We start from the raw sequence: 26498 nt of genomic DNA on the forward strand, positions 1-26498 counted from the left end.
GCGTTTATATCTGGACATAACGAATACAAAACCAACCTGCATTTTGCCCACTGACGAAGGTTCCGTTAACTGCAAGGCCATGCATTGTATTTCATGCCTTGTTTTATTGTTTTCTGAAACTAGTGCGTAAGAGGCTACTCAGCTAAGCCCAGAGAAGATGTCCCCTCCCCGCAGACCCGTGCAAAGCCAATGGCTTTGGCAACGCGCTGGGTGCCCCGTGAGTTGCCGAAAAAACAGTTATTGGCGCCTCCTCATTCAGACAAACCCATCAACAACTGTTCCATTTCATTTCTTGCTGGGGGGTTTGTACCGAAGGAAACCATGGGGGTTTCAGAGCCTCCTGCCCCTGCTTTGGGTTTAGTTTTGGTGCCACAACCATCAATTTCCCCGCTCAATGACAAACTAGAGGCCAGTGTCTCCTCATTTCCCTTCAGCTCAGGTTTCATGTGCAGCCCGAGCCAGATGCTCTTGTAGCAAGTTCTCAAGGCGGCAAGCCGTGGAAATGCTTTCGGTGTCGCACGGAATCCAGGAACCAGGAGCAAAGATGCTCCAGACGGGTTCGTGTGTGCACGGAGCGAGCTGGCGGCTCAGGACAGAAACGGCACACGGTGACAAAGCACCGACAGCCGCCACGGGCAGCACAGCCTCACACAACACACGCACCCCACCCCTCCCGGCTCCAGAGCTGAAAACGTCAAACAGAAATCCAGACACTGCACAAAACAAAACGCTGAGCGTTTGCAGCAGCCAGAAAAGTGAACTGCATACAGAAGAAACGCTTGTGCGAGTGAAGGCAGGATGAACTAAACCGCATCCCAAGGGATCGTTTCCATCCCCACGTACACTTGAACATGGCACAAGGAAGGCGGCCCAGCCCGGAGCATCCCCAGCAAGGGGGCAGGAATTACACCAGAGGGTTCGTGTTCTGCGAGGCCGGGGCTCCCAGAGCGACAAGTGGGGCCCATGGAACTGCACCCGAGTGCGGGCAACACCGCCAGGAGCCTTCACTCGGAAATGAGACAGCAGCGCCTGAAGTGCGTGCACACGGAACCAGCTGAGGCCGGGGAGGCAGAACTCACACAAATCCCCAGCGACTAAAATGCTGGAACATTAAGGAGCTGTTTTTTCTGCACTGTATCTTTCTGTACCTTACATCTAGCTCTTTCCCATTCAAACACTGGGGCATTTGGGTGAAATAATTCAGTTTGTTTTCATAACAACACTTGTCCTGCTCACTGAGCTGAACACTAAGGGCGCTCATCCAGGGCACAGGGGTAACTCTGATTCCAACCTCTGGTTTTCACGGCCATTCATTCTTCTGGCACATCCAGAAACCACAGGTTTTTCCAAGGAAATCGCTATCAAATCTTTTGTTTTCCAAACAAAGAATATGACCAAAACGACCTAAGGAAATTCCATCTCCAGCACAGCCTAAAATCATGTCAGTGAAGGGGACCGCACCCTGATTACCCACCGGGGTTCCTGTTTGTCACAGATGATGCAACAACACCAAACACAATGGCGGTGGCTGAGAACACCCTGCAAAGGATTTGTTCGTTCACCTTTCTGCCAGCAGCTCGGTGGAGCGGAGGCGCAGCCGCTGCAGCCTGCTCCCTGCCCTCGGAGGCGCGCAACGGCGACCGCCCGCGGCTCCCACCACAGCCCGTCCCCGGCTCCGGCAACGCAACCTCTCTCTTGATTCCAAGTAACGAGAAGGTCATAAAAGCATTGCTAGAAGAGATTTTATAAGATGAATGAATGTCAAAGCTCTCTGCCCTCCACATGCCAACGCATCATCTGACATGCTGGGAATCCTGAGCAAACCTGACAAACGGACAGTACGATAAACCTATTGCTTCAACAGCAGAATAGCGTTTAAGTTATTGTGAAGGATAAGGCATGGAAAACACATCAAAATAACGCTAAACTGACCAATATTTTGACATTCAATATCAAATTGTAATTAACAGAGAAACAACCCTGTTTGGATACAGAGAAGTTTTTGAAACCTTCAACAAAAATCCAACCTTGGTCATAATCTTGATAACACATTCAAAATTCGGGACAGCACAGCGAGCCGCTCACGTTGCACAGGCCGGAGCAAAGGGCCCGGTGTCAGCACGGCCAGAATCCGAGTAACAGCAGCTTGTGACACTCTCCTGTCCACCTACATCACAACAAACAACCAGCGGCAGCCAGCCCAGAGTCTCAGAGGGACGAAAAAGTGCCTATTCTTAGCCCAGCAGCAAGTCTTGCGCACATCTACAAAGGCACACAGCGCCGATTAAATTTCTTTATGTACTTGTGACACTCCAAAATAGTAACATTCATTTTCCCTGTCACAAAACGCTCGCTCGGAGTGCGAGACACGCCAGCACACTCTTCTGCGGGTTACAGACACGAAGCCACGGAGGTGTTGTAGAAAGCTCTGCGTGGGGACATTAGAAAACAAACCACCAAACCAAACAGCGGTTTTTCATGCTAGCTCAGTAAAAATATCAATCTACTGTGCTTCCCACTGTACAGAAAACAAAAGTGCAAACCTCGGCCACAAAGAGCCCTTTGTCTGTATTCAGAAAGGCAATTCAGTGAGCAGACAGGCAAGAAACAATCAAAGGTACTGGAAACATGAACATTTTAGCCCAGGACGGCGGCTTGCCAGGCAAGCCTGAGCGCTTCCAGCTTTCTGCTGGTAGTAATAGATGTTCTGAAATTAGTTCAGGGATAACTGCAGTTACAGCCTTGAATTTCGGGTGACAACCCCGTAGCAGTGGCAGCCTTCAACCCCACACCAGGGAAAAAGTGCACCACAGCGAGATTATACAATAAAAACAGCACGGGTGTTTTCAAAGCATCGCAAAGCACCTGGCAAGAGTCACCTTCGCTACACAGGAAGAAAATGAGAGTTTTACCCATTTTCCATCTATATGACAGCACCTCTCCACAGGATCCAGTTATGCAGTCCACATGTGGCAGCACCAGGGTGGTCCCCCAGGCAGGTGCTCCCCCAGGAAGGTCCCCTTGCCCTCCAGACGACGTCCCTCAGTGACAGCTGCGCGTCAGGCTCCGGCGCAGACCATCCTGCGACCCAGCGGCACCTACGTGGTTCTCCGCAGTTTGGACTGGCAGAACTATCACCCAGAACTGGTGGCTTCATCGAGGTCGGCACCCTGCGCCCCAGCGCTGCCCAGACTGGCAGGGCGAGAGCCAAGCGCCCTCCTCCTCCTCCTCCTCCCTGTCACACGGCAGCCAAACCACATCACCCTCAGCTCCTGTGCCCAGCTAGGAGCTCCAGTGCCGGCTGGGTTCCTTAGTCACAGAGAACACGCATTTAATGCATTATGGACGTGCAGGTACGTGCGCTGAAGTGGATTTTGAGAACTCCAGCAAAGACAGAATTTAGAAGCGCTTTTGTAGGTACAAACAGATCTCCTCCTACAAAGACTGAATTTTAAGAAATTGCCACATCTGGCCTAACACAGACAGCTGGGGTTTTCCACACCGATTTTCTGGACTGGGAATGTGACAAAACCACACAAAACACCCAATAAGCAGAACCTCGGGACAACAACTTCAGCCTTCTAGCAGGAGTAGAGGAAACAGCCCGGACAGAAGAGGCCTCGTCCAAGACTGCGGGAGGGGGAGAAGCAGCTGGGGTTCACAGGAACGATGCTGGCAGAACCACCAGAATCAAGCATGAATGTTTGCCCACGGCCGGTGGGCTCCCCGGGTGCCAGGGACACCCCGAGGGCTCCCCGGGTCCCGGAGGACACCCCGAGGGCTCCCCAGGTGCCGGGGACACCCCGAGGACACCCCGGCGAGAGGAGCCGTCCTGGTGAGCTGAGAGGGTCCGTGACCAGCGCCGAGAAAGGAGCAGCCGCTGCCCAAACAGCCCCAAATCACTGCTGAATCGCCAGGAAACAGTAATGAATCGCACCACAATACCAGGAAAAGCATCTTTAGCCGCAGCCCGCGGTTTCTCGGCTTTAGCGCCGGGACCTGTTGCAGTCGGAGCGGCCGCCGCCGCAGATAACGGGCGGTGACCGTCCGTTCCCCCGGCCACCGTTCCCTCCGCAGCCCCGCACGGCCCTGCGAGCCGCGGCCCGCAACGGGAACCAACGGGCACCGCCAGGGGGGCGGGAGCCGCGGCCCGGGAGAGCGGGAGCCGGGCGGGGCTCTCACCAGAAGAAGGTGTTGGTGCCGTCGTCGTACACCTCGGACTCGGTGCTGCGGCGCAGGCCGGGGCTCTCCCGCTCGGCTCCGGGCGGCGGCGGCCGCTCAGCCGCGGCGGAGGGGGCGCCGCCGTTGGGCTGCGGGGGCTGCTGCTCCTCCAGGGCCGCCTTCCCCAGCGCCCCGCCGGGGCCCCGCCGCTCCCCGCGCCTCATGGCGGCCCCGGCCGCGGAACGGCCGCTCACCGGCGCGGGGCTCCCAGGGCGCCCGGGACACGCCCCCCACGCACGCGCGGCGCGCGCGGCCGGCGCAGGCGCAGAGCGCTGCACAGGGAAGGGGCGGGGCCAAGTGGGGGTGGGGCCTGTTGCCGCGGCAACCGCCCCCCTCCCCTCCGATTTAAAGCGCCCCAGGAATCCAAATGCGTTGACCTTGACATTGGGATTATGTCGCCCCCTTGACACGGGGTTGTGTCCCGCCCAAGGCCGTCAGGATCCCCCATGGCGTGTTTGGTGAACGTGCCTGAGGCTGCGAGCCCGGAGCTGCCACACAGGGGGGCGTTGTGTCCGGGGGGCAGGGGACGCTGGTTCCCCCCTCAAATAAAACATGAAGGGGGGGAAAAATGAACAAAGGAAACAGCCCGCCTGGCTGCAACAGAGCAGTGTTATGCTGCGGGTGCATAAAATCGCCATTTGCAAACTGTAGCGGTATTTGTTGCTAAAATTCCTTATATTCCGGCAAAAGTAAACCAATAATGCCAATTAAAGAAAATGGCGTAATACGCACTCACTTGAATTATTCAGGGACAAGTGCTCTCTGCTCTCAAGTCCCCCAGGCGGTGCTTTGCAGCTGGGTGCAGCCCCGGCTCCGCGGCTGTGCGGACTGCTGCTGCCTTGTGCAATACAACACCGACTGTCCGACCAAACGCGAATGGTTTGCTGGCGGAGGGCTGTGTTTCCGCTCCAAGGCACGTCCTGGGGTGCGCAGGGTGCTGTGCCCCCCCCGCCGTGTCCTTACCACTCCTCTGCTGGGAGGAACTTTGGGATCGGCACAAAGTGCGGGGACGCGGGAGCCCTGGGGTGACGCTCCGGCCCCGCAGGAGCCAAAGCAGGAGAACCGAGAGGCGGCGTGGATGTGCCGCACGTGGGGCAGCCGGCCACGGGGTGGCAGCCGCCGGCCGGGCTGGGGACAGCGACCCCGGCCCGGGACCCGGATCGTCAGCTCCGAACCCGCGCAGCCGTGAGGACGTGTCGGCACAGCCCCCCTGCTCGTCTCGGTTGGCGAAGGTGCAGCTGGCACCGAGCGAGAGGATTTAACCAAACAGCCCCCGAGAAACGGGAACGGTCCTGCCCTTTGGGACAAACCAACCCACAGGTCTGTGAGGACACTTGGGGCGGCTGCTCGGTCCCCTCTCACCCGAAATGCTCTCCTGGCCACCCTGCTGTGTTTTATGAGACCCGAAGGCACTTGGCTTGCTCAAGAGATGCCACCAGCACCTTGCTCTGCACAAGCAAAGCCTGAGGTCACAGAACCATAGAATCACTTCAGCTGGAAAAGACCCCCAAGATCACAGCACAGGGAGGAGCATCCACCACGTCTCACAAAGGAAATGTGAATAAACCCTTTCAGGTGTCCCTTTCCCCCCACCCTATAGCCACAACACGTGTGGAACATCAAATTAAAACCACACACTACTCACGGGGCAGCTGACAATCCCGGTTTCTGGGGTCACGGCAAGCGGTGGGTCAGGTCCTGGTCACCCATAGCCTCTTGTCCCCCCGTGCCTGTTGACGTGAGCCCATCGCCGCTACTTTGGACCTGCAGGACGAGGGGGAATTCACCGCCGGCAGCTCCAGGGCCAGCGATGGCCTCACCGGGGCGGGTTTGGCAGGCGAGCGCAGGCTCTGTGGCACAATGGCCTTTGGCATGGCAGGACGGGGAATGTCCGTCGATGGAGCCTGTCCGGGCTGCTGGCAGCTCGCCCTGGTGCAGGAGGGTGGGATGGATCGCTCCAGGGCCCTTCCACAGCAATTCCACCTTTTTCCACCCAAAACCGCTCCTGCTGAGCTCTCCCCAGAGCAGCCGGTGGTGCCAGACACAGCGGCTCCATGCTCAGACACCACGTCGTGCTTCTGGCCAGTTTGCTCATCAGCATTGTTTCTAATCGGATTCTTATGAGCTGGCAGGTGCAGCAGGTACCAGTCAGGTCCGAACGCGGGCTCAGCATCCCCTCTGTGTGGAGCTGCTCCTCCCCGTCCCTTGCCCACGGCAGGCAGGATCTGAGCCTGTTCTCCAGCCCATCGCAGGCAGTGATCTCCCGGACACTTGTATCTGGCCTTAGACTGACGTCTGCAAAACAAAAATGTCTTTTTTAAAAGACTCATTGCACAGCCTGAACTGCCATTTCTCATAGCAGCTGAGGACCCCTCCAGTGCTGGGCTCTCATCTGAGCCATCATCCCGGGCAGGATGAGAACCCCGGGCTCAGCTCCCGAGGGCCAGAAAGGCCTTTGGGGAAACACGGCCCCTCAGCACAAAGTTGCAGTTTGGTGCTGAAGAAACAAGCTCTTCTGAAGGATCTTTCTGCTTTCGTGTTCTCTAGCCAGATACACAGCAAGGCAACATCTGAAAAAACAGTATATATATATATATATATATGTATATACTATATATAAGACCCTGGAGATTGAAAAGAGCAAATAAACATTTCAGCAGCATCCTAAGTTAGGTTGTTGCACGCAGGACAGCCTTTGTGCGCTCAGAGAGGAGCTCGCTGCCAGAAGCATCCCTGCCAGGCGGGATGCAGACACGTCCTCTGTCCAGCTGAAGCGCTTTTGGAGATGAAAGCCCTCAGCAATTTGTTACCAGCCATATCTCCAATTCCTGGTTCATGCAGCTGCAATACCTCAGCACACGTATGAGCCAGAGCTCCACAACCCTTCACATCTTACGCAGATCTCTCAGCAGCAGACTGGAAGGTGCATCCTCTGCCTCCCCGAGCTCAGTTTTTCAGCAGCGGACCGGAAGGTGCACCCTCTGCCTCCCCAGCTTCGGTTTCTCGTGCTGCTGCCCACACAGCAGTCCCCCAAGAGCAATACGCGCTGGGACGGCGCGTTGCCGGGGAGGAGAAGCGCTGGAAGCAGAACACCATCAGTTTGGACGCCTGCCTTGCTGCAGGAGGAGCTGAGTCTCGCCTAGGCAAAGCCAGACCCCTCCTAACCAGAAGCAGAAGCGCACTGTCTGCTCCGAGTGCTGCGGGAGCTGCCGGAGGGTCGGACACCTGGGACAAAGCCGAGCTGCAGGCGCGGACTCACCGTCCCACCGGCGGGTAAGGCCGGGGGTTCTGGGGCTGTGGCGGGACACTCCAGGGAGCAAAGTCCTCCTGGTGCTGCTCGGCAAAGTCTGCGGGAGGAGCAGCAGCCGGGTGACACAGCCGTCCCTGCAGTGCTGCCGGCCCGTCCCCCGACACGGCGCCGCGGTTCTGTTCAACCAGGGGCGCTCAGGCTGCTGTGGAAGCTCCATCGCTCATCTCACCGGCTCCGCTCTCCCTGGGTAAACACACCCGTTCCCCACGCCCGCGGAGCTGCTGCGATAAGGACAGCTTTCCCTGCGACCGTCTCTGCGGGGTGAAGGTCCACCCGCCCCTCCCTGCCCCGCTCCTCGCTCACACACACCAGGAAACCTGGAATGCAACTTTTGGTTTTCCCCCTCCTTTTTATTTTCTTTTTGCCTCCCTTTTCTAAAAAATGCTCTTGTCTGGCTCAGTCTGCCCCGGGCGCTCGGCAGAGCCGTGGTGCGACGGGATCACTTTGTTCCAGCGACCCCAGCAGAGCCGCTGGAGAGCACAGGGCGTCCGCTCCAGTTATCCACCCTCCTGCTCTATCCAGGAAACCAACGCAACAAACCCCCAGAAAGCAGCTGTAAGGAGCTGTCACACTGCCTTACACGTGGCAACCTTTCCACTCATCCTTCTCGTAAAAACAGAGTTATGCCCCACTCCAAGCCAGGTGGATAAAACCAGTGATTTGGTCACATTTCCAGCGGGCCAGGGCTGAGCACCCAGTACAAACAGCAGCAGGAAAGCAGAGGCCACCGCACCCCAGAAAGCCGGATCTCCCCAGTGCCATCTGGGAGCGGGGAGGGCTCCGTGGGTCGGGAACCTCCCGGGAATGCAGATGTTCTCCCAGATCACAGAAGGGTTTCACACAGGGAAACTGAAGTGATGGAGAGCAAACAGGAGCACCGGCCGAGGCCGGGAGGAAGGGGCTGCGTTCGGGTGGATGAACTGGAGCAGAGTCTCCCCATCGCCCTGGAAGCTCCTGCTTCACCTCTTGTCCCTGTCTTGGGTGTTGTTAAACCTGCCCCGGCCCTTCTGCTCCCATCCCGACCTCATGCCCCGTCTGTCCTGCAGAGCCCAGCCTTCACCCCAAAAATGCCGCAGGTCATGCACGGCTCAGCTTTATTTCCTCTTTTTAGGTTTGTTTTGGTTTTCTTCCTTGTAAGAAATACTCTAATGCTTTCTAGAGCTTCCGCTAACACCTCCTTCCTCCTTTCAGCCCCTGCTAGGGACATCTCTCTGGGGACAGCCACAGGACATGCGGGTGACATGGGCAGCGAGGGGCGGAGCAGGAGGGGGTGACAGAGGAGGAGGAGGGGGTGACAGAGGAGGAGGATGTGGGTGACAGAGGAGGAGGCAGGGGGTGACAGAGGGGCAGGGGGGGGTGACAGAGGGGCGGGGGGGGTGACAGGGTGGGAGGCAGGGGGTGACAGAGGGGCGGGGGGGTGGCGGGGGGGACAACAGAGGAGGAGGGGGGGGTGACAGAGGGGCGGGTGGCAGGGGGTGACAGGGCGGCGGGTGGCAGGAGGAACCCGGCCGCGTTGTGCTGGGTGGCACCGGGCTCGCCGCTCCTCGGGGCGAGGGTGAAGGGCAGATTCGGTGCCTCCTCCTCTCCCCATGCCCGCCGCTCCCTCCCACACGGAAGTCGAGTCCCGCCGGGTTCACACGGGACCCGGGGCCAGGGGAAGCGCGGCCAGGACACCCGGAGCATCGCGGCCCGTCCCACGGACCTGCCGGGGCTGCGGGGACACGGAACGGCTCCGCGCGTCACCATGCAGGTAGGAAACAGGAACTGCTTGGCTGTTCCCCAGAAATTGCTTCTCAGCACCTGAGCCACCTGCTGCCTGGGGACACGGGACACGCGGAGCTCCGGGCTCCGCCGCTCCTGTGCTTTCAGCCTCTAAAGTGCTCAGAAAGCACCGCAGAGCTCCCCTTTCCCATGAGCAAGCTCATTCTTACCACGGCGGGGGGTGTCACACGTGTCCCCAGGCGCTGGCACCAGAGTCCAGAGGTGCCGGAGCACCCATCGGAGGAGGAGGGTTCAGACTTGCGCTGGTATAAACCCAGAAAGCACTGGGTATAGCAGCAGAGGCGACAGCCCCAGGTGTTTCAGGAGCCCCTGAAATAAAGCAAGGGGAGAGGGCAGCTCTGAGGTTTTGTTTATCTAGTTGGGAAGAAGAAATGTTAGCTTCTTTTACTCAGGAAGCCAGGCAAAGGCTGGACGCCCGGGACAGCCGGTGAGCGTGCAGGCGCGGGCTCTGCCTGCTCAATTAAAGATGGTCACATCTCTTGGGAAACTGAGGCGAGGTGGGCGCACTCAAAGGGAAACGTCTGCAAGAAACATCCCTGAGATCTGATCATCTCAGTGTGGGTGACGGGCACCACCCACACCCTCCCGACTGGGAGGAGAGAGGAAAACACGTATGCGGGATCCCATGCGGGTCCTGCACCCAGGTCACCCGCAGGCACTGCGCCCTCACCCCAGGGTGCTGCTGCCGGTTCTCCGCGGTGGCCAGAACCTGGCACAGGCAGCGACAAAGGGACAAGGACATACTGAGACAGCTGGAGAGAGACCAGGCACGGCTCAGGGCATGCAGACCTTTTTCAACCCTGAAATCGCTGCCGCTCGTTGTGCGGGTTGCTGCTCTGCACCTTGGCACCGCGCAGCTCCAAACGCGGGCTGGGCAAACACAGGAAGGAGCAAAGCAGGCACCACGTCCTCGATAGCAGGGATGAGAGTCCAGGGCTCACAGGCAGCTCAGAGCCCCCGCCCTTGGTCCCGATCCGGTGCCTGGTGCTGCCAGAGCAGAGCCATAACCAACACGTCCACGGGCCCGGGACAAGAGCACAGGCGTGGGAGCAGCAGCGGTGCGGACGCTGGCACCAGCGTGTCCGGCCCAAGCGCGGGCTGGGCTCCCGCACAGCGGCACAGGCTTAACGCAGCTTGGCAAATTAAACCCGCCCAAACGCCGCTCTGCCGCCATCGCAGGTCTGCAAATCCCCCTCTGCGGCTCAATGCAGCTTTTATCTGTCATGGCCCCGGAGGTGGGTACTGGGATTGTCTCTGCTAATCCGCAAATAATTCGCAGATTCCTCCCCATTTTTCAGTCCTGCAGAGCGAGTACCCAGCAGTAAATCCTGTTGCTATGGGAACAGAGAGACCAGCCAGACCCCACTGCCACTGCATCCCTGGTGCCTGCAGTGCCATGTGAGGAGCATCCCCAGCGGTTCTTTGGGTTTAACCGGAAAATTAAAAAGCAACACGTCCCTCATAGGATTAACCCCAGTGCTTGCTATTTTTGGGAGCACGGAGAAGCAGGGACAGGGTCTGGCTGTGTCGGGTCCGAGAGACCAGCGATGTTACAACCGGGAGCGCTGGTGGAGGGAGGATGCTCAGCTGCAACTGCGAGGGCTCGGCCCCGATGCTCCCCCATGGCACAGGCAGGGCTGGCAGCACCACCGGGACCTGGGGGGAGAATTCCCGCACCGCAGCCCCCCAGCGCAGAGCAAGCCCCATGGCTGGGGACGTCCTGCCTGTGACCTACCTCAGCAATCCCACCTTGGGGATCTCGTCAGCATCTTTCCTGGGAGGCAGCTGCGCTGCTCAGGATGTGGTTGTGCTGCTCAGGCCACTTCGTCCCCATGCAGGGGACCACGTAGGGACAGCAGGGCTGGCGGCCACCCGGCTGTGATGCCAGCAGGTCCCTTCATCTCGTCCTGAGCTCCGCTAGGGTCAGCAGCAGCAGGACAGCCAGATAGAGGTGCTGGCCCCAGTGGCACCTGGAAAGCCCCATCCCCAAGGGGGGGCCTCCCCTCCACACGGCAGGGACCACTGGTGGGGCTGCAGGCTGGTGACCCCAGACCCCAGCCTGTGCTGGGTGGGCTGAGAGAAACCAGCCAGGCAGGAACGGGACAATCCGACCTGCAGAGAGGTGGTGCCAGGGGGATCTGTGCTGGCATCGGAGCATCAGCAACGGGGCAGAGCCCCAGTGGGACCCCCGCTCCCTCCCTGCACCCAGAGGGGGCTCTCGGCTGGGGACAGGGACAGCTTCCACCCCAGCCCACTGGGGACACCAACTCCAGCCAGACACCCACAGCCCCCATCGGCACTGGTGCTTCGGGGAAGCCAGGGGAGGCTTTAGGGGAAGCTGCACAGGAGAGAGGACCTGCCGGAGCGTTCCAGCCCTTTCCTCATCCTGGTCCCTCATTCCTCGGTGAAAGTTTGGGATCCAGATCTTACATCAGGGCACGGTTGCACCACCAGCACCGCTCTGCTCCCACGATTACAGCTGGAGGAACCCGTCTGCCCGGCCGCCATTCTGGGTCACAACGCCTTTGGTGGCAGCACTGGCTGATGGTGTCCCCATCCCCTGGCAGCTCCTTCCCGCTCCGGTGCTGCATCACCGCGCCCTGCGAACAGCAGCGTGACTGTTTGTGGGGCTGCACCATGAGTCACACCGGAGAACTGCAAAGAACTCCAGAAGTGCTGGTTTTGAGGCAGCACCCATTCGCTGCCCCATCACAGAGCGTCTCTATTAAACTCGGTGTGAGCACCGGGACCCGAAGCCCAGTGCGTATGTCCCGGTGCGGTAGGAGGAGTCAGCCCAGCTCCCACGCTGCTCCCCGCACATCCCTCCCGGCTGCGGGGACACGAAAACTGGGCCACACGGACCTCGATCTTACCTTCCAAAGCAATGTTTTGGTGTTGTACAAGCTGCCGTGCCCACGCTGCACGCGGCAGCGTTTGCAGAGGTTTGCTCTGTGCCCCAACACGGGAACCTGCTGAAGCGGTCGCTGTTTTCTCTTCCGCAGGACGAAATCCTGTTGACTCCATGGAGGGATTTTCCGGTGGAAGACGTGGAGCCCTCTGCCCCGCCGGTGAGCTCTGCTCCCTGTGCACGGCTCCGACAGGGGAGTGGGCCAGGGCCGAGGCAGCAGCTGCCTCAGTTCCCCCATCCCCACTCTGCTCTCTCCCAGTTCCCCATTACACCATCGTGATGCAGGTCCAGACCTCAGAGAGGCTGGTGCCGACAGGGAGAGCTCTCGGTTTGCCATCCCCGTTAATTTCCTGCTGTTTTCTGTGGGCAGGATGAAGAGAAGTGGGATTTTGTCCTGGTGAGCGACATCCACGAGATGGGCAGCGAGAAGGAAATCAAGAGGAAGAAGTTCCTGGACGAGCTGAGCAAGAAGGGCTTCACCATCAAGGTGGGGGCTGCAGGAGGGACGGACGGCGGGTACCCGGCTGTCCTGTAGTGCCCAGGAGCCACAGCTGGGCTGGGCTCTGCGCCCCAGGGGCTGGGGAGACCCGAACCACGGAGTGATCCTACACCAGTGCTGGATAATGAGCCGCTTGTTTGGCCAGGGGCCCCCAGGGCTCCCCAGCTCTGCCCCATCCCCGCTGCATCCTTCTCACAGCCCTTCTCTTCCACCCACTAGAAAATTGAGGATAAGAAGCTGTTTTATGGCGTCCGTGCCCCCAAACACATCTTCCAGAAGTACCAGTGGCTCCTGGGGAACCCCGACAAACGGCTGCAAAGTCTCGATGTCCACCACGCCGTACCGGTGACCACCAGGTGGGTCTGAGGGGCTGCTGGGTTCCAGCATCGCGCACTGTCCCCCCGCACCAGCATCGCCTCCCTGCTCACGCACGGTCACGCCAGGCTTCTCCTTTCCCACAGAAAGCCACCGTCACCTGCCATGGTGGCTTCTCAGTGTCCACAGCAGCTCCCTGTTTCTTCCCCGGATTTCCGTGCACACTGTGTCCCTTCCCTCCCGTTTCCCAGGGCCACACGGGTCCATGTCCCAGGGCAGCTGTTAACCACCCTTTCTCCCTGCTCAGGATACGGCTCGTGAACTTCATCCTGCAGAACACCGTGACACCCGACCTCGGTGAGGGAACCGGGGCAGCGGGGGCGATGCTTGGCCTGGATCCGCACCGGGGTGCTGCCCTGGGGGGCACGGGCTCCCCCAGCTCCCTCATCACCCCCGAGGGGGACAGGACAGGCACCCCCGGGTCCCTCATCACTCCTGGGGGGGGACAGGGCAGGCACCCCCGGGTCCCTCATCACTCCTGGGGGGGGACAGAGCAGGCACCCCCGGGTCCCTCATCACCCCCGGGGGGCACAGGGCAGGCACCCCCGGGTCCCTCATCACCCCCGGGGGGCACAGGGCAGGCACCCCCGGGTCCCTCATCACCCCTGGGGAAGATGTGGAACCGGGGAGCTGGGGTGCAGCTGACACAGATCAGTTTGTTGCTGCACCCAGGGGCTGGGAGGTCTGGGCTGCAAAAACCAGCACCAAGCCCTCCTGTCCTTCTCCCCAAACCTGACCGCAGCCCCTGCTGTCCCATGTCCCCAGAAGGGCTCGTTACCCTGGGCACCCCAAGGTGCCGTCTCTAAGGACGCAGAGCCAGCCACAACACAGCCCGCGGCACCCAGCAAAGTCACGAAACCGCGGGATTAGGGCTGATCCCTTCTGAATAGCGCAGCCTCTCCCGGGCGCGTTTGCTTTGGCTTTGGGGAAGGTTTGGGCTGATCCTGCCTGGCAGGAGCGTGGGGCCAGGGCAAAGCTTCACTGGCCCTCCCCGCTCTGCTGCAGAGAAGCTGTGCGACCTGATGAAGAAGAAGGTCTTCGAGGCGACATTTCCCCTGCACGAGGTGAGTCTGGGGAAGAGAAGCCATGAGTGGTGGGGTCACCCGTGGGGAACGGGGCTGCATCCGGACCGCTGGGGACAAAGGGACAAAGCTCCCTCTGGGGTTCGGGTCACCCCGGTGTTCCTGTGTCTGCTCTCCAGAAAGAAGAGGTGAGGGAGTTCCTGAAGGAGAGGTGGGCTCGCTGGAGGGACATCTTCTGCCAGCAGCCCCTAGAGAAGATCAGGTAACGCAGTAGGTTCTTTCCCACCTGGAACCCAGAGACCTCCGTGCCCTTCAGCAGGCTCCTGCTCCTTCAAACCGTTACTTCGAGCCTGGCTCTTCTGGCAAGAATTGGCTTGTTCTATAGCCTGCAGAGTTCTGAGCCCAAGGGGCAGCCCTGCAGCACGCAGCTCCATCTGCTCATTGTGCAGCGTGAAACAGCCCCCACATCTGCACAGCTTTTAATTACCCCGTTTCATTCTCAACCGCCCATTCCAAAGGAAGGCAAGAGGGGAGCGAGCGTCAGCGCAGCGCACCCGGCGCGGGCAGAGCCTGGGCACTGAAGGCAGCCAGGGGCTCCTACAACCACAGGAAAGCTCGGGAGGAGCACAGCTTTTATTTTTCAAAAGGGAAGAAAGCTGACGCTCTGTGGGCGCAGGAGGGAGGGCAGAAAGAGCACGCTGCTGCCCAGAGCTGGCAGGGGCTCTGACGGGGAGCCGATGCGAATGGAGATGTGCTCTGCTGCCCTGAGCGTTCACCACTGTCACAGCCCCGGCAGGGACACCAGGGACTGCCGATGCCTCCCTGCTGCACTTCCAAGGCCAACGCATCACAACTTGGTGCTGGCACGGGAGGATTAAGGGGCTGAGTATGAACTGGAGTGACTCTCCCAACCCCAACAACCCGCAGCCAGCACAGCTCCTCCCAGAGCGCAGACCCCGCTGGGGTGGGACGGGGTCTGCCGGTGTCCCCGACAGCGCGGCCTCTTCACTGCGCACAGACCGCCCCTCCCCTGCCCCCAGGTGCTACTTTGGCGAGAAGGTGGCCCTGTACTTCGCGTGGCTGGGCTGGTACACCTGCCTGCTGGGCATCGCGGCCGTGGTGGGACTGGTGGTGTTCGTGGCGGGGATCACCGTGTTCAGCTCCAGCCAGGTGAGGTAAGGCGGGGGGCACAGCATGGCCCTCCCAGCAGCCTCGGCTGTGCAGGGCTCCCCTTGGCTTCCCTCTGCGCCTCTCCCCGCAGCAAGGAGATCTGCGAGGCCAACGACACCGTCATGTGCCCGCTCTGCGACCAGAAGTGCCCGTTCTGGCTCCTCTCCGACACCTGCACCTATGCCAAGGTAGGCGGCCCCTTCCAAGTGGGGATGGGAAGACACCCCGGTTCGGGCTGTCCCCACGTCACTGGGAGGGAAAGCCACCCCAGCAAAGTGGTCACAACATGCAGGAGTCCTCCAGCAACGAGCCAGGTCGGGGTCTCCGTCGCACCATGGGAGGGTTCACCACCACCAAGTCCCTGTGTCCATCCCTCCCTGCACATCATCCCCCTACGGCACCATCACCTGTCTCAGGGGGACCAGGGGACAAGAGGACCCCTGGACACAGAGGTGTGCCCCCTCGCACCATCACACTCCTTCTCCATCTTCTCCAGGTCACTCACATGATTGACAACGAAGGGACAGTTCTGTTTGCCATGTTCATGGCCATCTGGGGTAGGTGACAATGTCTGGGTGCCAAGCACACCTGGCACGGAGGAGGGGGCAGGCACTGGGGCACAGGGGGCGAGGAGCTGCAGGAAGATGGGACACAACACGGTGTCACCATGCAAGGGCTCTCTAGTCCTCATCTCTTCCACTCCCAGGGCCACCGCCTCCCCCTGCAGACAGGGCAAGGAACACAATCACCCCAGCGATTTCCTTCAGAGCCCCAAACAGTCCTTACCTGTCCCTCTGGAGAGCTGTTTGTCCTTCCCCACCACAACCTCCTGGAAAGCCCCAGCAGCCCCTCCCTGGGCTTTTCTATCAGCTGTGGAGGGAGGGACCACCCGGTGCCTCATCAACCTGCCCAGGTGATCTGGGCTCCGAGCTGATGGGACCCCAGCACCACGTTAGCTCCACGTCTCACCTGGCTTTACCACAGCCCTTCCAGCTGCAAACGTTGCTGCAGCTGTGGGCCAGGCATGTCACCTGTGACACCACGGGCTGAGCAGGTCACAGACGTGGTCCCGCGTGTCATTGTGTGCTGGTTGACATGGGGACACACTGAGGAAGGTCAATGCAGATGGCTGTGGATGGATGTGCGCAGGTGCCGCCGTGCCGGGGTGCACACAGGGTCCCTGCTCCAAAGTGCATTTGTCATTAGTCCAGAATAACGTGTCCGGCTGGTGCCCTGTAACCGTGCTCACCGCAGCAGGACAGCTCCGCTGCTGCTCTGGTTCGTGCCAAATGCCCCACAGACACCAGAGCTGGCCTGGATCCCAGGAACACCCCAGCCCCACGTCCCCATCCCCAGGGGCTGAGCGCCCACTGCTGCACGTCCAGGTCCTCCCAGTCCCTGAGATGCAGAGGAGCTGCCTGCAGCTCGTGTCCGGGCTGGTCTGCCCCAGCCTGGCTGGAACCGTGACAATCCATCCGCTCCGTGGGACAGAGGGGTGGCTTTGTCCCCAGAGCCACCCCCAGTGTCACAGCGCTCCCTGCTCCCCCACAGCCACCGTGTTCCTGGAGCTGTGGAAGCGGCAGAGAGCCAGAGTGGTCACCGACTGGGACCTGTACCGCTGGGACGAGGATGAGGTGAGGACGTCACCTTCCCTGCTCGGTGCGTCCCTGTGCGGGACAGGGGTGGCCGGAGCTGCAGAAAACGGCTCACAGGGACCCCCAGCCCAGCTGGGTCCTGCAGACCTGAACATCTATAGGGAGACACACAAACAGCAAAGCAGCGCTGACGGTCCTGGGGAGACTGAGCCCTCCAGAGTGCAGCAGATACTGTCACCTCCCTGCACTGCTGTCACCTCTCCGCAACTGCTGTCACCTCTCTGCAACTGCTGTCACCTCCCTGCAACTGCTGTCACCTCTGCACTGGTGTCACCTCCCTGCACTGCTATCACCTCTCCGCAACTGCTGTCACCTCTCCGCAACTGCTGTCACCTCTCTGCAACTGCTGTCACCTCTGCACTGGTGTCACCTCCCTGCAACTGCTGTCACCTCCCCGCAACTGCTGTCACCTCCCTGCACTGCTATCACCTCTGCACTGGTGTCACCTTCCTGCATTGCTGTCACCTCTCTGCATTGCTGTCACCTCCCTGCACTGCTGTCACCTCCCTGCAACTGCTGTCACCTCTCTGCAACTGCTGTCACCTCCCTGCAACTGCTGTCACCTCTGCACTGGTGTCACCTCCCTGCACTGCTGTCACCTCCCTGCACTGCTGTCACCTCCCCGCAACTGCTGTCACCTCCCTGCACTGCTGTCACCTCTGCACTGGTGTCACCTTCCTGCATTGCTGTCAACTCCCTGCACTGCTGTCACCTCCCTGCACTGCTGTCACTTCTGCATTGCTGTCACCTCCCTGCACTGCTGTCACCTCCCTGCACTGCTGTCACCTCCCTGCATTGCTGTCACCTCCCTGCACTGCTGTCACTTCTGCATTGCTGTCACCTCTCTGCAACTGCTGTCACTTCTCTGCAGTGCTGTCACCTCCCTGCACTGCTGTCACCTTTGCATTGCTGTCACATTTCTGCATTGCTGTCACCTCCCTGCACTGCTGTCACCTCTGCATTGCTGTCACCTTTCTGCAGTGCTGTCACCTTCCTGCACTGCTGTCACCTTTCTGCATTGCTGTCACCTCCCTGCACTGCTGTCACCTCTGCATTGCTGTCACCTCCCTGCACTGCTGTCACCTCTGCATTGCTGTCACCTTTCTGCAGTGCTGTCACCTCCCTGCACTACTATCACCTCCCTGCACTGCTGTCACCTTTCTGCATTGCTGTCACCTCCCTGCACTGCTGTCACCTTTCTGCATTGCTGTCACCTCCCTGCACTGCTGTCACCTCTGCATTGCTGTCCCCTCCAGCTGCCCAAGGGCTTGGCCTCCGGCAGGATGATGGGCTGGGCTGGGTGTCCATCCCCGTCCCCCTCTGGTGCTGCTCATCCCACACATCTGTGACCAGCCCCAGGACCTCCCGCCCCCGCACAGCTCAGCCGGATCCTTCCTTTCCCGTGTTCTCATGGTGCTGTTTTCTCAGGAGGAGCTGGCTATGGAGCTGATCAACAACCTGCAGCACGAGCCGCGGCGGTACCAGCACTCCTACTTCCGCAGCACCGTGGTGCTCCTGCTGGCGCTGCTGATGGTATGTGCCGGGGTGACCGGGATCTGCTCCGGGGACACGCGTGCTTTCCTCCTGCCGTCCCCGCGGAAGGCTCTGCTCCGGCAGCACAGGGGACGAGCCCTCGATGTCCTCGTTTCTCCTCATGGGCCAATGGAGAGAGTCTAGAGGAGTAGTTGCGGTGGAGACCTCCGCCTCGGGAGCCTCTCGTCCCTGGCCGGAGCGCACGGGCTGCAGCCGCGGCCACGGCCAGAGCTCTGGCAAAGGGACAGGGCTGAGGGGCTGCTGGCGCTCGGGTGGATGGAGCACACGGCCCCCACGCACAGCTCTCACCGCGCGTCCCCCCCGGCACAGATCGCCGTGCTGATCGGCATCGCCCACGCGCTCGTCATCTACCGGGTGGTGGCCGTGGCCCTGTTCACCCAGAGCAGCCTGGAGCTGCTCCGCGAGCAGGCCAACACCGCAGCCGTGGTCACCGGCGCCGTGCTGCACTACCTCACCATCGTCATCATGACCAAGGTGGGAGGGGGCACGGGGTGGCCAGCGGGTCTCCTCCTCGCTTTGCCACCACCCACCTGTTCTTGTCCCTGTCTCCTGCAGGTCAACAGGCGCATGGCTCTGTATCTGTGTGACCTGGGTAAGGGCAGCGGGGGGCTGAGCTGGAGGGCAGGGCGGGCTCCGGGGGGGCAGGGTGGGCTCCGGGGGGGCAGGGACACCCTGCCAACCTGCAAAGAGCTGCGAGGCACCGGAGGGGCAGCAGGGCACAGTCCCACTGCTCCGCGACCCGGGTCCTGCTCCCTTCTCCAGAGAAGCCGCGGACCTTCTCCCAGCGGGAGAACAACTTCACCGTGAAGATCTTCACCTTCCAGTTCTTCACAAACTTCTCTTCGCTCATCTACATCGCCTTCTTCCTGGGACGGTGAGCGGTGATGGGGGACCAGACGGGAGCCTGGGCTTGGGAAAACATCCCAAACTGTCCCCAGCCCCTCTGCCCTCCCCGCCAGGCACAGGGACCCCATGCGGGACCTTGGGAGAGCCGTGACTCCTCCCACGGGCACGGTGGGTGGGTGGGGAAGCCCCCTGCCTGGAGGATGGTGCTCTCCATGATGCTCTCCGTGACACTCCCCATGACACTCTCCATGACGCTCTCCATGACGGTCTCCATGACGCTCTCCATCCCACACCCGGGTGCTCACCCAGCGGGGTCAGCACCACTCAGACCTCGCTGCTGGTGCTTCCGTATGCAGGATCAACGGCCACCCGGGGAACTACGTGCGCGTGGCTGGCAGGTGGAGGCTGGAGGAGGTGAGGGCCAGGCTGGGCAGCTCTCTGACCCTGCACCGCAGCCCCGCTCTCCCTCCCCTGCTGCCCAGCCAGCCTGGGGATCCCCAGCTCCCCACTGCGGCACCGGCCTCGGCCAAACAGCCCCTGGGCCGGGCTGTCCCGCTGGAGGGACACAACCCTCTGTCCTTCGCAGTGCCACCCCAGCGGCTGCATCACCGACCTCTTCATCCAGATGGCCATCATCATGCTGCTCAAGCAGAGCATCAGCAACGTCATGGAGTTCCTCGTCCCGTAAGCGGCACACGGGACAGCTCCCCGGCTCCTGCAGAGAGCGCTCCCGCTCACGGGCCAAGATTTCCCCCTTTCCGCCCCTGGGGTCCCCAGGGCCGTGGCTGGCAGCAGGTCAGCCCACAACCCGCTCTCCGCTCGCAGCTGGATACGCCACAAGCTGCGCAAGAGGCGGCAGCGTCCCAAGAAGAGGAGGAGGATGCTGGGAGAGGAGGACGAGCCCGAGGACCCCTGCAAAAGGCAGTGGAGGAGGAACTACGACCTCAACGAGGTCAACATCTTCAGCTTGTTTGACGAGTTCTTGGAGATGGGTACGTAGGGCGGGGGGAGGTGAGGAGCGATGCAAAGCCCCTCTGACACAAGCCACAAAGCAGGACCAACCCAGACAGCGGTGGGGACCCTCGGGGACGTCCCCTCTGTGATGGCTTCACACCAGCACCCGGCATCCTCCCCGCAGTGATCCAGTACAGCTTCACCACCATCTTCGTGGCCGCCTTCCCGCTGGCCCCGCTGCTGGCCTTCTGCAACAACCTCTTCGAGATCCGCCTGGACGCCATCAAGATGATGCGGCTGTGCCGGCGCATGGTGCCCAGGAAGGCCAACGACATCGGTGAGATGGGGCGCGAGGAGAACCCGCTGCCATGCGAGTGATGCCGACACCGAGCCCTTCTCCGAGCTGGGGTCTCGCAGTCCCGGCAGAGCGGCACTGAGCTGTTGGGGCTCGCCGACCCTTCCTCCCGCAGGCATCTGGCTGCAGGTCCTGGAGGCCATTGGCATCCTGGCTGTCATCGGGAACGGGCTGGTGATCGCCCTCACCTCCGACTTCATCCCGCTGCAGGTCTACAAGTACATGTACAGCCCCTGCACGCTGGGCAACCACACCGGCCTGGAGTGAGTGCTGCCCGGCCTCAGCCCGTGTCCCTGCCGTGTTCCTGCCGTGTCCCTGCCATGTCCCCACTGTGTCCCCACCATGTCCCTGCTGTGTCCCAGCCATGTCCCCACTGTGTCCCCACCATGTCCCTGCTGTGTCCCAGCCATGTCCCCGCTGTCTCTGCCTGCCCTGGTGTCACCGGCACAGGAACACGAGGCAGCCTGAGGGGTCCCTCGTGGTGGGGTGGGGGAAAAAGGGAGCAGGTGGTGGTTTTCCAGTTGTCACCATCTCCAGCAGCCCAACCAGCCTCCTGCTCGCATCATCCCCGTGCTGGGCAGACTGGTACCCAGGCTGGGCAAAGCCCTGCAGCCATCGCAGCCTTTGAGTCCTCGAGGAGACAGGAGAGCTGTGGCTCTTGGTTGGGACACGGCACAGTCCTGGCGTGGCCACGACCCAGGACCAGACATGATTTCCCCCCCGCAGCTGCTCCACTGGCTACATCAACCACAGCCTCTCCGTCTTCCGCGTCCAGGACTTCGAGCCCCACACGGAGGTGCCCAAAACACTACCAGGCTTTGTCAGGGGCGAGATCAGGGAGTGCAGGTACCAGCAGCATCCCCATCGCCGAGCCCCAAGCCCCGAGCCCTGGCACCAGCCTGAGCCCATGTGCTGCCCTGGGACCTGCCGGCACAGCCCCTGGCACCGGGGACCCCCCCGGCACAGCCCCTGGCACCGGGGACCCCCTTGGCACAGCCCCTGGCACTGGGGACCCTGGGCTGGCACCAACGGGGCTGTGCCACAGGTACCGGGACTACAGGAACGCCGATGACTACAGCTACACCGTCCAGTTCTGGCACATCTTCGCAGCCCGGCTCGCCTTCCTCATCCTCTTCGAGGTGAGCAGAGGTCTAGCCGGGGCGGGACAGTGGCAGAGGACACAGCTGTGTCCGTGTCACTCGCACCGGGTGGGCTGACACCCGGGCAGCTCCTCAGCACCGGCTGCTGTGCTGCCTGCAGCACGTGGCTCTGTGTGTCAAACTGATCGCATCCTGGTACGTCCCCGACGTCCCCCAGTCCGTGAAGAACACGTTTCTGGACAGAAAACACAAGAACCTGCGTAAGGAGCTGAGGTGGGTGATGCCCCGCGGTGCCTGTCAGGGCAGCTTCTCCCCCAGCCTCTGCCACCCGGGACCTGCAGCCAAAAATGTTCTTTATAAGATGAGCTGCATTACCTGTACATGAGGATCCATCCCCCTGTGCCTGTGCTCTCGCTCACCGCTCCGGTGCTGGGCTTGTTGGTGCTCAGCGGCAGTGAAATGGGCCCCACTGGGGGCAATTCAGCCCTAGAGCTCCCCAGAGGAAGGGCTGCTGGGCTTTGGCATTTCCTTTGGAAAAAAGGAAAGCTCCAAGTTGAAACAAGGAATCATTTTGCCCAAATTTCCCATTTTAAAAAACCCCCAAATTTAAATATTTCAGCTAGAAACAGACCAAATGTAGCTGAGAGCCACAGGCTGGGCTGCCCTGGTGCTGCTGTCCTGCCTGGACTGAGCCTGGCTCTGGTGGGCTCAGCCTGGCTCTGGTGGGCTTAGCCTGGCTCTGTAGGGCTCAGTCTGGCTCTGGTGGGCTCAGCTGACCATCTCTCCTCTCCTCTCCTCTCCTCTCCTCTCCTCTCCTCTCCTCTCCTCTCCTCTCCTCTCCTCTCCTCTCCTCTCCTCTCCAGTATGATGGAGTACTCCACCGAGGTGTAGCCGCCGCTCTGCGAGGACAGTGACAACCACGGGGGAGCCACCGCGGCACCACCACCCAGACGGGCCCCGTGTCTCGGCTGTGACCAACCTTGGGCTTTCACTGGGGAGCGACGAGGTGACGGTGGCTCTGTGGGAGCAGGACATTTCTGACGGGGGCGTGAGGAGGAGGAGGCTGCGGTGACTGCGGCTGGTGCCGACCCAGCGCGGGGAAGCTTTGGCACAAACCAAAATTCATTCTCTAAATGGTTGGCTCCAAGAGTGGTGCTACAGGCAGGGCTTTGGATTTTTTGATAATGGTTGGTTCTATAAGACACCAGTCCGGACAGTGTCACGTGGGAAAGGTTTATCTCAGAGGGGCAAAAGAATGCTGGGGCAGGAATTAGCTGGGCTCATTTGGAGAGCTTTAAACTAGGCTCGAAGGGGGATGGGGTTGTAGCTGGGCTTGTCCCAGTGGGGCAGCATTCTAGAACTGATGAGGACCAGGTGGCCTCCTATGCTCCTAGGGAGAAATGGGAGTGCTCTGCTCGCTCCTTGAAATGCCTGTACACCAATGCGCGCAGCATGGGGAATAAGCAGGAGGAGTTAGAATCCTATGTTCAGCTGGGAGATTATGACCTGGTGGCAATTACAGAAACATGGTGGGACAGTTCACATGACTGGAATGTGGTCATGGATGGCTATGCCCTTTTCAGAAAAGACAGGCCAGCCAGGCGTGGTGGTGGAGTTGCTCTCTATGTGAGAGAGCAACTACAATGTACTAAATTCTGCCCAGGAGTGGATGATGAGCGAGTTGAGAGTGTATGGGTCAGGATCAAGGGGCAGGCTGGCAGGGGTGACACTGTTGTGGGTGTCTGTTACAGGCCACCAGATCAGGCTGAGGAAGTTGATGAGGCCTTCTATGGGCAGCTGAGAGTGGCCTCACAGTCACAGGCCCTGGTTGTTGTGGGTGATTTTAACTTCCCTGATGTTTGCTGGAAGGACCATTCAGCCAGCCAGCCACAGTCCAGGAGGTTCCTCCAGTGCATTGATGAGAACTTCCTCATGCAGATGGTGGAGGAGCCGACTAGGAGAGGTGCACTGCTGGATCTCATCCTCACTAACAAGGAGGGTCTGGTCGAAGCAGTAAAGGTTGAGGGCTGCCTGGGTTGCAGTGACCACGAGATGGTGGAGTTCAGCATCTTGTGTGGCAGGAACAGCATAGCAAGTAGAATTGCAACCCTGGACTTTAGCAGGGCTAACTTTGGCCTTTTCAAGCAATTGCTGGGGGAAATTCCATGGGCAAGACTGCTTGAAGGAAAAGGGGCCCAAGAGAGCTGGATTACATTCAGCGATTGCTTCTTCCGCGCTCAGGATCAGAGCATCCCCACACGTAGGAAGTCAAGGAAGGGAGCCAGGAGGCCTGCGTGGTTGAATAGGAATCTATTGGGTATGCTCAAGCAGAAGAGGAGAGTTTACAGGTCATGGAAGCAGGGGCTGGCCACTTGGGAAGAATATAAGGCTGCTGTTAGAGGATGTAGGAAGGCAGCTAGGATAGCCAAGGCCTCCTTAGAATTACAGCTGGCGAGAGGGGTCAAGGACAGCAAAAAGAACTTTTTCAAATACATAGCGGATAAAACTAATACCAGAGGCAATGTAGGCCCACTGAGGAATGGGGTGGGTGCCCTGGTGGCGGAAGATACAGAGAAGGCAGAATTACTGAATGCCTTCTTTGTCTCTGTCTACTCTGCCGGAGGCTGTCCTGGGGAGCCCTGTACCCCTGAGACCCCAGATGAAGCCAGGTCAATGGAGGAGCTTGCTTTAGTTGACGAGGACTGGGTTAAGGAGCAATTAAATAGACTGGACATCCATAAATCCATGGGTCCAGATGGGATGCATCCACGGGTGCTGAGGGAGCTGGCTGAGGTCATTGCTGGACCGCTCTCCATCATCTTTGCCAAGTCTTGGGAAACGGGAGAGGTGCCCGAGGATTGGAGGAAAGCAAATGTCACTCCAATCTTCAAAAAGGGCAAGAAGGAGGACCCGGGTAACTATAGACCGGTCAGCCTCACCTCTGTCCCTGGGAAAGTAATGGAACAACTTATCCTTGGTGCTATCTCAAGGCATATCAAGGATAGGAAGGTTATTAGGGGCAGTCAGCATGGCTTTACCAAGGGTAAGTCATGCTTGACCAACCTCATAGCCTTTTATGAGAATGTTACAAGGTGGATGGATGATGGCAGAGCCGTGGATGTGGTCTACCTTGACTTCAGTAAAGCCTTTGACACAGTCTCCCACAGCATCCTAGTTGCTAAGTTGCAGAGGTGTGGTCTAGACAATAGAGTAGTGAGGTGGGTTACAAACTGGCTTAAGGAGAGAAGCCAGAGAGTGGTAGTCAATGGTGTGGAGTCTAGTTGGAGACCAGTATCTAGTGGAGTACCTCAGGGGTCAGTACTGGGGCCAGTATTATTCAATATATTCATTAACGACTTAGACGAGGGAATAGAGTGACTATCAGCAAGTTTGCTGATGACACTAAGCTGGGAGGAGTGGCTGACACGCCAGAAGGCTGTGCTGCCATCCAGCGAGACCTAGACAGGCTGGAGAGTTGGGCGGGGAATAACCTAATGAAATTTAACAAGGAAAAGTGTAGAGTCCTGCATCTGGGCAGGAACAACCCCAGGTTCCAGTATCGGTTGGGAAATTACATATTAGAGAGCAGTGTAGGGGAAAGGGACCTGGGGATCCTGGTGGACAACAGGATGACCATGAGCCAGCACTGTGCCCTTGTGGCCAGGAAGGCCAATGGCATCCTGGGATGTATTAGAAGGGGGGTGGTTAGTAGATCGAGAGAGGTCCTCCTTCCCCTCTACTCTGCCCTGGTGAGACCCCATCTGGAATATTGTGTCCAGTTCTGGGCCCCTCAGTTCAAGAAGGACAAGGAACTGCTGGAGAGGGTCCAGCGTAGGGCAACCAAGATGATTAAGGGAGTGGAGCATCTCCCTTATGAGGAAAGGCTGAGGGAGCTGGGTCTCTTTAGTTTGGAGAAGAGGACACTGAGGGGTGACCTTATTAATGTTTATAAATATATTAAAGGTGAGTGCCATGAGGATGGAGCTAGGCTCTTCTCGTTGGCAAACAATGATAGGACAAGGGGCAATGGGATCAAGCTGGAACACAAGAGGTTCCACTTAAATTTGAGAAAAAACTTCTTCTCAGTAAGGGTAACAGAGCACTGGAACAGGCTGCCCAGGGGGGTTGTGGAGTCTCCTTCTCTGGAGACATTCAAGACCCACCTGGACATGTTCCTGTGCAACCTCACTTAGGCGTTCCTGCTCCAGCAGGGGGATTGGACTAGATGATCTTTTGAGGTCCCTTCCAATCCAGAACATACTGTGATACTGTGATACTGTGAAACCGCGGTGCTGCACGATGACAGTGACACCGGTGGCAGGACATGCCCTGGTGGCCTCACCACTTGTAGCCTTAATTGACAGCCCAGGAAAAGCCGGTTCCATCCTTACAGGGCCCCTCACCAGCTCTTTTTTTTTACACTTTGGCCTGTTTTTCCTTTGCCTTTGGTGACCCACCTGCCCTTGCGCCGCCAAAACGCGAGTCCTTCCTCCTTCACTGGCGCCAGCAGAGTTCTCTCGGCACAACGGCCGCGTGGCTGCGGCTCCAACCTGCTGATTTCACGGCACAAACGCCGTTGTTATCCCCACGGTGTGAGCTGCGGGCTCGGCCAAGCCCGTCCCTGCCTCGAGCACCCCGACCTGCGCCTGGCTCCGCAAATGGAAATGAGCGTAACCGCGCAGGGACACGCTCTCCCGCCGCGCTCCCGCGGGCGCTCCCGCCTCCCCCTCTGCCATCCACGCCGCAC

At 59.7% G+C, this 26498-nt stretch overlaps 2 protein-coding genes across 2 annotated transcripts in view; one reads left to right on the top strand and one right to left on the bottom strand.

Annotated features, from left to right (window-relative positions):
* The window catches only part of PTDSS2 (phosphatidylserine synthase 2), a 29647-nt gene extending 25227 nt beyond the window's left edge, over positions 1 to 4420 (bottom strand). Inside the window, 1 exon segment of the mRNA XM_080346192.1 lies at positions 4183 to 4420. Within this exon segment, the coding sequence (XP_080202318.1) occupies positions 4183 to 4385 (203 nt within the window). The 5' untranslated portion in view covers positions 4386 to 4420.
* Positions 4421 to 9275: 4855 nt separating this feature from the next.
* ANO9 (anoctamin 9) lies at positions 9276 to 22642 on the top strand (the record flags this gene model as incomplete). Its single annotated transcript, XM_080345335.1, has 24 exons — positions 9276 to 9281; positions 12316 to 12381; positions 12592 to 12708; positions 12940 to 13076; positions 13343 to 13392; positions 14101 to 14159; positions 14297 to 14379; positions 15158 to 15292; positions 15379 to 15475; positions 15784 to 15844; positions 16839 to 16921; positions 18371 to 18475; positions 18806 to 18970; positions 19052 to 19088; positions 19259 to 19370; positions 19699 to 19756; positions 19929 to 20026; positions 20168 to 20334; positions 20481 to 20633; positions 20767 to 20914; positions 21378 to 21497; positions 21697 to 21790; positions 21912 to 22024; positions 22615 to 22642. The coding sequence occupies 24 exons, from the start codon at positions 9276 to 9278 to the stop codon at positions 22640 to 22642; spliced, it is 2292 nt and encodes a 763-aa protein (XP_080201461.1).
* Between the last annotated feature and the right edge of the window lie 3856 nt (positions 22643 to 26498).

The sequence above is a fragment of the Nesoenas mayeri genome, assembly GCF_963082525.1.
Source record: "Nesoenas mayeri genome assembly, chromosome: 5".
NCBI lineage: Eukaryota > Metazoa > Chordata > Aves > Columbiformes > Columbidae > Nesoenas > Nesoenas mayeri.